This window comes from Herpailurus yagouaroundi, unplaced genomic scaffold (assembly GCF_014898765.1).
Source record: "Herpailurus yagouaroundi ecotype Mexico unplaced genomic scaffold, PumYag 217, whole genome shotgun sequence".
Classification (NCBI taxonomy): Eukaryota; Metazoa; Chordata; class Mammalia; order Carnivora; family Felidae; genus Herpailurus; species Herpailurus yagouaroundi.
The window spans coordinates 1,020,822-1,033,722 of NW_024412448.1; the positions used below are offsets into that span (position 1 = coordinate 1,020,822).

Here is a 12,901-nt window from a genome sequence, read left to right on the forward strand (position 1 = left end):
CCCTTTCCCACTCATGCTCTCCCAAAGATGAATAGACACTAAAAAATAACAAAAGCAAAAAAAAAAAAAAAGTTTTTTTTTTTTTTTAAATGAAAGCTTTTAGAGAAAAGAATAGTTGTGTAAAGCAGTTTAACAATATGGTAGATACATAATGATTAAATCTGTAAAAATACTGAGAGAAAACTTATTACCAAAAGGCTAACATTTTTATTGATGGGATTAAGGGCAATTTTTGCCTTTTCTCTACTTTCCAAATTTTTTGTAGGTGGGCATGTGACTTTCATCATATTTTTTTTTACATGTATAAATAAACCATAACTAGGATAATTAATGTGATGTCCTGAAAAGAAGTGAAAGATAGCTTTTATTTAAGCTTAATTCCCAATTGGGCACATAGGAAGGCACTGTTTAGGAAAGGTGAAGCTCTGACCATTTGTGTGTCCCTCCAAGCTTTGTTGATCCTTCTACCAGTTGAAGGCATGACTTTGTCTCAGAGCTCTTACTTCCCCAAGGCCTGTGTGGTTTCTGGATTCATTCTGGCCGTAGTAGCAGCTCGTTGAGGCCTTGCAGTTAGGAACTATTCTATGTTACTGCTTTTACCCTTGAGTGGAGGTCTTCCTGGGAGGTGAGAGTGTGAAGAATTGAGTCTTGGGGGCCTTGTACCCTCCTCAGAGCTTGGATGGGAGTGGGGGGAGTGAGTAGTTGGTGTGTCTGCCTTCCTCCGTTAGATCCCAGGACTTCTTGGGTTTCCTGAGAACCGGTTGAATTAAAGAGTAAGTTTCAACATATTTCGTTTCTTAGATTTGTACTTTCAAACCTTTAAGATGAGATGGATTGGTACTTAACAGCGATAGTTATGCATTTCCACTGAAAATTTGCTTCATTTTAATCCATGAAAATAGAAAAGTGATCTCTAAGTGGTTTTCTCCTTGCTTTCTGGGTACTGCATTGCTGGTTAGCACAGGGTCAGAGTGGGAGAGGGAGAGTGGGAAGTTCTGACCAAACGTTTTAGTTCTTAGGTAGCAGGTAGTACAGTTCCATTAATGACTTTAGCAAAAGGTTAAAAATTTCTCTCCTCTGATTGTAGTTGGTTGAAGGTGGGCTCTCTGGCTGCACTAAATCTTGTCACTCAGCCCCTTCTCATGAGGGGCTTTTCTGCAGGAAACTGCCCTATCTGCTGAGTTATGGGTTTCCTGCAGTGTGATACTTTTCACGAGGGCATAGGATTAGGCTTTCCGCTCTCAATGCTTTGCCTGCTGGCAGCATCCCAAAGCTGTTGCTGTTGTTTTATGGGCTTTGCTCTTTCTGTGACCTCATTTCTTGTATTCATTCAGCAAACTGTACTTAGCTTTTACTTGCTGTCAAGGATTTTATAATCTAATAAAAGAAAAAAAATAGTAGAGAAAAATACACACATTGTTAATATGCAATGCCGGATAAAGGCTACAAAAGTATCTAGAGAAAATGTTGGCAAAACAGAGAGTATAACTTAGCTGGGGATATGGGCAGAATGGGGAGGATAGGTGGAAGTCAAGGAGGGTGTTATGGAGGTGGTGACATCAGGTTTCTTACCATTGAATTCAACCTTGAAAGATTTCTACAGGTAAGAAAGGGGACATGAACAAAGGCAGGGAAATTAAAGATCTATTTGCAAGACACCAAGGACTCCAGTTTTAGCAGGGGAATGGAGAGTAATCAAGGGAACTATGGCTGGGAAGAAATATTGGGCCAGATGTGTAGAGCTTGGAATGCCGGGCTGAATAGTTGGTGTTTATCCAGGGCTACTGGGGGAAACTAAAGGCTTTTAACAAAGTGAGACTTAAGTTTGTGCTCTCTGAAGAATATAATGAGTGCTGTGTAGCTTAACTTGGACAGGGGAGAGGCTGGGAGCAAAGAGACTAGTTTATTAAAAGGTACCAAGTCCCTGGCCTATGACTTAAAAGGTTATTTGTTGCTTCTGTATCTGTCCTCTGTGGCATCCCTGCCAGGCTGAGAGCCCTTGTGGAGCCGTGGCTTCTGTGTGTGACACTGTGGACATGACTGCCCCCAAGCAAGCAGCCTTGCCAGGACTCTTTTCTCAAAGAGGACAGACTATGCCCAAAGTCAGGGTGACCACATCTTAGAGTCCTTCCCCTGGCTGCCTCCCTGGTTTTTCGCTGAGGCACTGATATACCAAGCAGACAAGCACCACTCAGGGTTGCCAGATTAAGCAAATAAAAATACAGGATGTTAGACTGGAATTTCAGATAATGGATACATTTTTAGTATAACTATGCCCTGTGAAATAATTTGGTTTATCTGAAATACGATTTAGATGGGTGTCCTATGTTTAATCTGACACTCCTAACCACCTTCACTCTTCTCTGCTCCTGGCCCTGGACTCTGCTTCCTCCTCTCCCATTTTTCCATCTGTCATCTCCTGAGTTGGTCTCCTAGTGAGTCCAGAGTCAGATAGACTATGTGCTGTCCAGGAGGGATCAGCCTAGTCATTTGGAGGATGGGTGTCCCAACTTAGGGCCAGGTTTTGGGACATGTGTGCAGCATGAGGTGCCGCTTTCTGTCCAACCAGGCAGGAAGAAAGGTCTTGTGTTCCAATGCCAAAAGGGACAGGAGAACATCAGGCCCTCGGGAGACTTCCAGGTTTCTGCCTGGTGTCTCACAATGTCCCTGAGGCCCAGAGATGATGTCCCTGCAATTTGGCTCCTCCCACACCTCACCTTATCCTCCAGTTCCCGTCCCATCTACTCACATCCCACAAATGTGCCTGGAGCTCTTGGACCCAGACATCCTCTTTCTGAGCTCACACTTAGCCCTTTGCCTAAAACGCCCTGCCCACATTCGTCATCCACCAACACCTCTCCATTTCCCTTCCTCTGTCCCAGCCTGGGCCCCATACTCTGGGCTCCCAAAGAACCCTCAGCAAACCTCCTTCATAACCTTTTCCACACTTGATTGATTCTGCCTGTTACTTGTACGTCTCTCCCATAAAAGTGTGGGCTGACAAGGACCTGGTTCTTCATTGGTGTCCCCAGTGCCTACCAGCATGCCTGTAGCAACTGGATGCTCATTAGATATGTGCCAAATGAACAGCAGACTCTATTCCGAATTTTTACTGCCCCTTAAGTCCTTGTTTGTGTTCCTCAGGGAGTACCCAGTTCCAGCTTCCCCTGGCCCAATACATACACCTGGACATATCACACTTCAAGGCTGAGTGGATTTTTCAGCACATTTCATTAAAGCATTAAAGAAAACCTATCTGGAAAATCTCAGCCCTCAACTTACCTGTCCCTACACCTTCCGTATGCCCAGACAAGGAAGGCCCCAGGTGTCCTGGCCTGAGCCAAAGACCTGGGCTGGACCCTCTCGCCTTCATCTGGTGCCTTCTAGCTTCAGGCGCTACTCCAGGCCTGGACAGTTGCTTCAGGTCAGGTTGTTCCTCACTCCATGCCCTCTTCTGCACACAGTCTTCTGTGCCTTCTGGAACCATCCTCTTTGCTGGCATCACGTGCCCCTTATCAGGTCATTTATTGCCTGCATTGTTAGGGCTTGAGGGAACGAATAAAGAAAACTGCGCTGTCTGCCCCCCGTGCCCCCCCCCCCCCCCCAGGTAGAGGCCCCCAAGCCTAAGAAACCCTTCACCTGGATACATAGGGTGAGCAAAGCACAGATGGATGGCATGTTCTTTCTGTAAGGGGGTAAGTGGGTCTGGGGCCCTCCACTGGGTAGTGCCTGGGAGGGTGACGTGTTGGGATGTCTTGGCCATTACATGAAAAGCAGAGGAGAGGGACAAAGGTTGGGAGGAGGCCCAAAGGACAGTGCCCCCGGATCCCCAGGTTAGGACGTAAACAGCCCCATCTGCTGCAGGTGCTCAGGTATGAGAGTACTAGGGGCAGGCAAGGCTGAGAGGGGGAGTCTCTTCAGATGCTGCTGTAAAAAGGAGCTCTTTCACAGACACCTGTGTAATGCTAGGAAGTGTCTCTGAGAGAAGGTAGGCAGACAGGACAGTAATTTTCTGACTCAGTAGTTTAGAGGGAACACTCCGTGACTTGGGCTTTCAGCTCCAAAGCATCAGCCCCCCCACCCTCAACCTGGAGCCCCAGCCCCGCTCCTGGGACAGGTGAGACCTCCAGGGATGGGCAGGCAGACCTGGGCACAGAGGACCCTGCAGGAAGTTTGGGAGAGGCCCCCCTTGTTCTTGTTTGCAGCCCTTTGTCTGCGATCGGTGGTTTGGTCTTAGAAGCCTCAGAGAACTAAGCCACTGATTAAGCCCTCCGCTGGCAACCCGGCAGACAGCTGACTGCTGAGGGCCCTTGTAGCCTATGATTCTTGCTCTTCAGGCTGCCTTGGGACCTGGGTGCTGGGAAGGATCTGGACAGTAAGGTCCACCCTTAGCTCTGGGCCTTTTTTTGGTGTCCTAATGGAACTAGCACCCCAGAGTAGGGCCCTCAGAGAACTTGGTGGCTAACTTGTTGCTCGGAAGCAGGGGTCTTAAGTCTCTGCTCCTGGCCCACCCTACGTGGGGGCTCTCCCTGCAGGTACCTGAAGGAATTCCGCACGGAGCAGTGCCCACTCTTTGTGCAACACAAATGCACTCAGCACCGACCCTACACCTGCTTCCACTGGCACTTCGTGAACCAGCGACGTCGCCGGTCCATCCGCCGTCGGGACGGCACCTTCAACTACAGCCCCGACGTCTACTGCACCAAGTACGACGAGGCTACGGGCCTCTGCCCGGAGGGCGACGAGTGAGTGTCCCCCGCCTCTTTTCCCCGCCGCCCCCCCCCCCCCCCCCGCCTGCCCTCAGAGGAGCCTCATGTCTCCTGGGTCAGGTGCCCTCAGAATAGGCCAGGCAGAGTCTGAGAAGCCAGCCATTAGGCTGCTTCTGGGGAGACTGCTGCATCGTGGCACACCTTCCTGTGGCCTGGACCTGGGCTCAGACCTTGCCATCCCCTGGGGGAGGCCCCTTCTTTACCCACTTTTCAGAAACCCTACACAGGCTTCTCTTCTGCTAAGCAGAAGTACAGAAAGGGCAAACCTGAGGACCTCACAGAGGGAACGCTTGTTGACCCTGCTTGTTTGAACCTTGCAGAGGCGGTAACGGGAAGCACTGTCGGGGGTCTATGGGTACAAATCACTGAACTGCCCCTGCACTTCTCCCAGAGGTCCAGGTCTTGTTCCCCCTCCTCCGGCCCCGGCCTAATATAGCACTGGGGCAGGAGAGGGTGTGCCCATGCTGTGAGCAGACTGTTTCTCTGTGGACCTCTGCGGATCCAGCCAGCGCTTGCTGTCCCAGGAGTGTCCCCCCCTGTGGAACTTCATTCAAGTCAGCCCAGGGCCCTGACCGTACTCAGTCTTTGGGAGGACTTGCTGAGCAGGCTGAAGTGGGAATTCTGGGCCCTGAGGGCTACAGCATCCAACAGATGGTGGGACGGTGGTTCTGTTACGTCAGCAGAGCTCACTGCTGCTGACCTCCTCAACCTGCTATCCGTGCACCACCTGGGTGGTGGGGAAGGGCAGGGACTGATCTCCCAGGCTGTAGGGGCAAAGGTGAGTGAGCCCCCTCCCCCCAACGTTTCAGGTGCCCATTCCTGCACAGGACCACAGGGGACACTGAGCGCAGGTACCACTTGCGTTACTACAAAACTGGAATCTGTATCCACGAGACAGACTCAAAAGGCAACTGCACCAAAAACGGCCTGCACTGCGCTTTCGCCCACGGGCCCCATGACCTCCGCTCCCCTGTCTACGACATCAGGTGGGCTGATAGCTGTGGGCTGGGGTGGGGGCCTGGCTGGAGGCCTGGCTGCTGACCCGATGAGTCCCACAGATGGAGGGCAGGGCTGGCACTCTGCTCTTCCCCTCATGCCTCGTCCCTGCTCGCCTTTCCTCCCAGAGAGCTCCAGGCCATGGAGGCCTTGCAGAACGGCCAGACCACAGTAGAGGGCAGCATAGAGGGCCAGACGGCTGGGGCTGCAAGCCACGCCATGATAGAAAAAATCCTCAGTGAGGAGCCTCGGTGGCAAGGTAAAGGTGGTCCCACAAGTGGCCATGCCTCCTCCTGTCCTCTCTTTTCTCCTGCCCATAGTTGCCCTAAGGATTTGGCCCACTACTGCCCTTTTATCCCACCTTATATCCAGCCACAGTCCAGTCACTTGGGGGCACTTCTGGGGAGTTTCCCTAGATATACCTTGCCTTCCTCTCATCACTTCAGTGCTCCCCAAATTCTTCAGGGGGCTTTCCCATGTGTGTACTTATGAATATTTACGTATACATACACATGTGTTCTTGACTCTCCTGAGAGTGCCCTTTTTTACCCTGTGTGCTGTATCTCCAGTAAGGGATGGTTCTTACCTCTCTCCTGGGTCTCAGTCTTGGTGTTGGCACATGAGGAGGTGGCCTGAGCTCCTGGACCCCTTCCCATGTGGCTTCTCCTTCCCCTTCTCCTGCTACATCTGCCTGACCCCTGCCTCTGGCTCCCTGTGTAGAAACTGCCTATGTGCTGGGGAACTATAAGACGGAGCCGTGCAAGAAGCCCCCGCGGTTGTGCCGCCAGGGTTATGCCTGTCCCTACTACCACAACAGCAAGGACCGGCGGCGGAGCCCCCGGAAACACAAATACAGGTCCTTTGGCCCAAGCAGGCCAGCCATGGGAGGGAGGGGTGGCAGGGAAGGGATCATGGCGGGAGCTGCTTCCACTGTGTTCACAGCAAGGCAGGGAGACCAGCCCTAGGGATTACAGAATCGCAGGACCCAGGTACAAAGGGAGGGAATAGTGAGGACAGCTGAATGATGGCGAGTCCACTGGGATCCTCTTTTGCCACGAAATGAGGTACTTGGGTCAGATGATCTCTAAGGCCCCTCCAGTTCTGATTCTGAGGGGTGATTGCTGGGGATAAGCCATGGTCTGGAGAGTATGGTTCTGGCTATAGCCTGGCTCTCCTGGGGCTTTAGAATACCTGACACGAGGACCCAGCAGAAGGGGACCAAACAGTGTTCTTGCTGATACGGCCATACTGCTCCAGAGAAGCAGAGCCTGGCTTCTGGCCCCAGTAAGGTTCTCACTCTGGAGTTCCTCTTTTCTCTTTTTGAGCCTGGCCCTGTGAAGCAGGGAGACCAGAGAGGAGCCTTTAACAGGCATCTAGTTGGCATTCCCCAGATCCCAGTGTCTCCCTCTCTGGCATCACTCTGACCCCACCATCTCCTTGGACCAGGTCATCTCCATGTCCGAACGTGAAACACGGGGATGAGTGGGGAGACCCCGGCAAGTGTGAGAATGGAGATGCCTGCCAGTACTGCCACACCCGCACGGAGCAGCAGTTCCACCCGGAGGTGTGCCTTGGAGCAGGGGCTGGGCCCTTTGAGAGCTGTGGGTGGCTTAACATACCCTCTTTGGGAAGCCAGGAAAAAGGAAAAGAAGGTCTGGGCAGATGTGGGCAGATATCACGCTGACACCATCCAGGCCTCCCTAGGCAGTGCTTGAGGAGCCCTGAATCCTAATTGGGTAACTTGCCTTGTTCTGAGCCCACGGTCACCAAGCAGCCCCCTTGCTCCCAATTTTGTTTCTTCCCCTCACCCCGGGCCTCCTGTCAGGGAGCGGCATGGACTGGGCATAGTTACCTGGCCATTCTGGACTTGGCACCACTCATGGTGCTTAGACTCCAATGACCTCAAGATTTAAAAAAATAAGAAAGCCCCTTCCAGCTGATGTGTTTCAGATCAGAGTCTCTGGTACCGGCAACCCAGCCCACTGGCCCCATGGTGCAGCCTTGAGCCATGTCAGTGTGCCAGGATCTGGAATAGGGTACATAGAGGCACATGCTGTCCCTGCCCATGGGTTCATGGAGGCATAGACATATGGGCAGAGGCCACCTTGTACGGGTTGCAGACAGCAAGGTGGAAAGTTAGATGTAGATCCCAACCCAGGGTACACGGAGGTAGAGGGATGCTGCCTCTGATCTTGGCTCCCTTAATGTCCCAAGAGACATTCGGAGGTCACAGCCCTGGCCAAGACCCTGAGTGGGGAAGCAGCATAGAGAAGATCCCTTTGTGAGGGCCTAAGCAGGGCTGGTTGAACCTGTGACCCCAGAAGGGGGGGCTGTCCTTAGCATGAGGGTGGTTGTATCTGCTTCAGGAGTTTGAGTAAGAAGTCAGTAGGGAAAGAGTTAGGGAAGTGGCATGGAATGGGGAGGAGAAAAGAGATTACTAAGCTAACCCTCCCATGTTGAAGGCACCCATGCCTGCCTGTCCCTCTCTGCCTAAGCCTGATGTGCCTCTGCTCTGCCCTCCAGATCTATAAATCCACCAAGTGCAACGACATGCAGCAGTCGGGCAGCTGTCCCCGAGGACCTTTCTGCGCCTTTGCCCACGTAGAACGTATGCTGTTCCCATTTCCCTCTCCACCCTCTCCTCCCCTCACGCTCTGCTCAGGCTCAGTCAGAGGAGTGGCCTCTCATCTGCCAGCCAGCAACAGGCTCTGTCCTTGCTGGAGGTTCCAGTCCCCCCTGCACACACACCCCGGAACTGGCCTTAAAGCCCTGGAGCTTCCAAGGTCGTGACACAGAGTAGGACCAGGTCCCTGGTCGGGCACTCACAATCACAGGCAGAATGAAGCACCCTTCCGGAGCCAACTAGGCAGCTCTCAGCAGCCACCCCATGCCCCATCCATGGCAGACATCCCTAACTGAACATGGCACTCTGTCCTGCTGAGAGCGGGGCTGTCTGATCAAAATGTAATGCAGCCCTTCTTGTGTCATTTTAGGTCTTCTAGTAACCATGTTAAAAAAAAAAAAAGGCAAAAGAAATAGGTTAAATTAATGTTAACATCCCTTTACTTAACCCAGTGTAAAATATCATTTCAAAAGTAATTACTGTAAAAAATCAAGATATTTTACTTTTTTTTTTTTTTTTTTTTTTTTTGGTCCAAACTAAGTCTTTGAAATCTGTTGTGTAATTGAGTAACTGCAGCACATTTCAGTTCAGCCCTGTTGTGAGTGCTTGCTAGCCACATGTGGCTCATAGCTACTGGATAGCGAGGTGCTCAGTTCTCGCACAGCAGTCTAGACTGCCAATACCCATCTTAGAGCTGGAGCTCAAGTCGGAACCCTTGCCAACCACAGACCGCTGCTCTGGTTGTCCTTAATGTCTTCTCAGGCTCAGGCCTTATCTCTGGGATTAGGGTCAAAAATAAGCTGAGGGCCCTAGGAAGGGCAATATTCTTGGCACAAAGATCGTCGCCAGCCATGGGCAACTGGGACCACCTATTGAGGCAACACAGGGAAATAATTAATGGCTCAGGCTTTGGAGTAGTACAGATCAGGGTACAAATCCCAACTCAGCTCTGTCACCTAGGGAGATTACTTCTATGAGCCTCAGTTTCCTTATCTGTGAAATGGAGACTCTGATGTTATTTGTATCTTCTAGTCATCGTGAAGATTCACGGTGAATACAAAGTGCTTGGCACAAAGTAAGCACACAGTACGCAGTATTAATAGAAATAAGGGAGGAGCTTTCCCTTTATATACAGAGGGTGCATGGTCTCCTTTGAAAAAGATCCCAATGTGGGGCGCCTGGGTGGCGCAGTCGGTTAAGTGTCCGACTTCAGCCAGGTCACGATCTCGAGGTCCGTGAGTTCGAGCCCCGCGTCGGGCTCTGGGCTGATGGCTCAGAGCCTGGAGCCTGTTTCCGATTCTGTGTCTCCCTCTCTCTCTGCCCCTCCCCCGTTCATGCTCTGTCTCTCTCTGTCCCAAAAATAAATAAACATTGAAAAAAAATTTAAAAGAAAAAGAAAAAGATCCCAATGTGTGTTTGGAGGGACAGAGCTGGCAAGGAGCCTGCTGACAGCCTGACTCTGTCTCTTACAGAGCCACCCCTCAGTGACGACCTGCAACCTTCCTCAACTGTGTCCAGCCCCACTCAGCCGGGTCCTGTCTTGTACATGCCATCTGCTGCCGGAGACTCCGTGCCCGTGAGCCCCTCCAGCCCGCATGCCCCTGACCTCAGCGCCGTACGTGCCTATCCAGGGAGTGGGTGGGCACCATGCCTAGCCAGGAGTCAACACCTGCCTCTAATGCTCCCAGTGCCCTCTCAGCCTGTGCTTGGAGGAGGGGGCCCTGGTATTTTGCCTCAGGCCAAGGAGTTCTGCCCTTTCTGCCCCAGGGTTTTTCTATCAAAAATCTAGTGGTGGGTGGGGTCCCCAGAGCCTGTGTTGGTCAGCCTGGGTAGAGCTGGTAGAAGGGACAAAAGCCTTCGGTCACAGTTCCCCCATAACTTCCTCACGGAGACTACCCTGCATGGTAGTTGCTGCCCACTGGCAGTTGAAAATAGAACTGAGCCCCTTGCTGAAGAATCTCCCTCTGTGGAGGGGACAGAGGATGGGCCATGGCCTAGCCCACATTTTGCCCACCAAGCCACTCCCTTTCTTCTCTGCAGCTCCTCTGTAGAAACAGCAACCTAGGCAGCCCATCTAACCTCTGTGGCTCCCCCCCGGGCTCCATCAGGAAGCCCCCGAACCTGGAAGGCATTGTCTTCCCTGGGGAGTCTGGCCTTGCCCCTGGCAGCTATAAGAAGGCTCCTGGCTTTGAGAGGGAAGACCAGGTGGGAGCCGAGTACCTGAAAAATTTCAAATGCCAGGTAAGGGACGCAAGGGGAAGTCCAGTGAGGTTAGCCTTCTGCAGGGGGCAGGAGAAGCCCTGGAGAGCTGTCCTGGCCTGGCTGTGGGGAACATGACTGGGAGCTGGGAAGCCCCTGTCCTCAGCCTCTTTGACCCTGAGCAGAGTGAGGGAGCCCATCCCATTTTACAGATGGAAACAGGAAAGTTAGCGTGGCCAGGCACCTGACCCTCTCACAGACCCAGTTAATAGAGGAGCAGGGACTCCACCCTCGGTCTCCTGTCCCACCATCTGGTCTTTTCCCTGCCTTATGCTGCCTTGATAAAGTGGCAGGGCCTTGGGGAACAGGCAAGAGTGTCCCTCACTGGACTTATCTGAGGCTTGGAGTCACCAGGGAGGAGGGAAACAGCTCCCCTGGTTCCTAGAGTAGGGAATGGAGTAGGGGTGGGGAGGGAGAGCAGGGTATGTGTGTGGAGGGGGACTGTGTGACAGGTGCCTGCAGCCTCAGTGGGCCATGGCAGGTGGATGCTTGGGAAGACTCCTGTACTCAGGGGCCCTTCCTAGCACCACATGAATCCCGTGCTCCCTGACTTTTCTTTCTTAGGCCAAGTTAAAACCCCACTCACTAGAGCCCAGGAGCCAAGAGCAGCCTCTGCTTCAGCCCAAACAGGTATACAGCTCTCAGCCCCCTTCCTCCCCTTCTGGAACCCCTGCTGTTGACAGGATAGGCCCAGAACCCCAGGCTTTGGAGAAGGGGGCCGCTGCTTTCCCCATAACCTGAGGGCTGAACTAAGGTGGGGCCCCAGCCCTAAATCCAGAGAGGTAGGGGTCAGGCCCTGCAATCCCTTACCTCCTGGACTCACTCATGAGTTAGTCAAAAAAATATTTCTTGAGCGTCTATACTGTGTCAGGCGCTCTACTCACTTCTCCCTTCCCCTACTGCAGGACTCTAGGGTGAGTGGGCCCTGCAGCCTGTAAGCCACAGCTGTCCCAACTCCAGCCTTGCAGCAAGGTGTTGAGTGGGTGGGGTCCCATCTGAGCTTGGGGGCAACTGGATGAGCCCTGGTTTGCACCATTTCCCTCCAGCCCCTGGCCATGGCTTCCATGAGCGGGTATCCCATTGTCTCTCCTCCTCATTCTCTCGTTGCAGGACATGCTGGGCATCCTTCCCGTGGGCAGCCCCCTGACCTCAAGCATCTCTTCTAGTATCACCTCCAGCCTGGCAGCTACGCCCCCTAGTCCTGCTGGCACCAGCAGCGTCCCTGGCATGAATGCAAATGCTCTGCCCTTCTATCCCACCAGCGACACGGTAGAGTCGGTCATAGGTAATTAGGCCATTTCTATTGCCAAGATCTGGACTGGGTCTGGAGTCAGAGAAACTAGCTCTCGAGTGAGATCCAAACCAGGGTGCTTGTCACTGTAGACATTTACCTTGGGAGAGTCAGAAGGTGGGCACTCTGAGCTCTTTGACCTAAAGGGAAAATGAGCCCAGGGTGTAGGGCCCTTATAGCCCTTAGAGCAAATTAGCTATTTCTCTGTTGTGGAAATTAGGAAGAGCCGCCTCTTCCCTTGGACCAATGCAGCCTCATTCCACGATATAGGTCCCTTGGCCCTCATACTCTCACTAGGTACCCTTATGTAGCAGACAGTCTACACAACTGCCCTTCTCTGTCAGCAGCCCTTTATGGGTGGCACTTTGTGGCAGGTCGTGTTTCAGGCACCAGGCTGGCAGAGATGCAGATAGGGTGTTCCTGCCCTCGAGGAGGGACATTGTTCCCAGCCTCCCAGTCTAGTTCAGCAGAGGGCAGTGGGTGTTTGTCAAGCACCTACTGTGCATTAGCCACTGAGGGCCCAAAGATCTGTTTCCTGCCCTTGAGAGCTCAAGGATGAGACATACAAGCTGTAACATCAGGAGAGGTATCAGAAGGCTTTGGAAGAGAGCCATCTGAGCCGGACGTGGCAAGGCACACAGCACAGGGTGTCCATGTTGGCAAAGGAGCAGCCCGACAGGCAGAGGCTTGAGAGCCTGGGTCTAGTGGGGCCGAGCATGAATAGGAGGCAGTAGAGGTGGGTCCTGGAGACGAGGCCTGGAACCTCAGGGTTCTGTGGCCCCTTGGGAGGCAAGGAGGTTTATGTACCAATCTCTGTGTCCCCAGAGTCTGCCCTGGATGACCTGGACCTGAATGAGTTTGGGGTGGCTGCCCTAGAGAAGACTTTTGATAACAGCACGGTGCCCCACCCAGGCAGCATCACAATTGGTACTGGGTAGTGGGTGGGCAGCGCATGAGGGAGGG

At 52.6% G+C, this 12,901-nt stretch overlaps 2 protein-coding genes across 6 annotated transcripts in view; one reads left to right on the forward strand and one right to left on the reverse strand.

Moving 5' to 3' along the window:
- The window catches only part of UNK (unk zinc finger), a 33,374-nt gene that overhangs the window by 14,770 nt on the left and 5,703 nt on the right, over positions 1-12,901 (forward strand). For 4 of the 5 annotated variants that reach the window (XM_040456437.1, XM_040456433.1, XM_040456435.1 and 1 more), the window contains 11 exons: positions 4,536-4,745; positions 5,579-5,755; positions 5,894-6,024; positions 6,486-6,621; positions 7,212-7,329; positions 8,289-8,373; positions 9,861-10,003; positions 10,429-10,629; positions 11,212-11,277; positions 11,758-11,932; positions 12,764-12,865. In XM_040456437.1, the coding sequence (XP_040312371.1) occupies positions 4,536-4,745; positions 5,579-5,755; positions 5,894-6,024; positions 6,486-6,621; positions 7,212-7,329; positions 8,289-8,373; positions 9,861-10,003; positions 10,429-10,629; positions 11,212-11,277; positions 11,758-11,932; positions 12,764-12,865 (1,544 nt within the window). The remainder of the gene's footprint in view (positions 1-4,535; positions 4,746-5,578; positions 5,756-5,893; positions 6,025-6,485; positions 6,622-7,211; positions 7,330-8,288; positions 8,374-9,860; positions 10,004-10,428; positions 10,630-11,211; positions 11,278-11,757; positions 11,933-12,763; positions 12,866-12,901) is intronic. The other variant, XM_040456436.1, reaches the window with a different exon arrangement.
- Positions 188-12,901, reverse strand: part of UNC13D (unc-13 homolog D) — a 33,629-nt gene continuing 20,915 nt past the window's right edge. The window contains exons 30-31 of the transcript XR_005784945.1: positions 3,283-3,545; positions 188-1,377 (exon numbers count right to left, since the gene is read on the reverse strand). The gene's annotated coding sequence lies outside the window, so the exon portion shown is untranslated. The remainder of the gene's footprint in view (positions 1,378-3,282; positions 3,546-12,901) is intronic.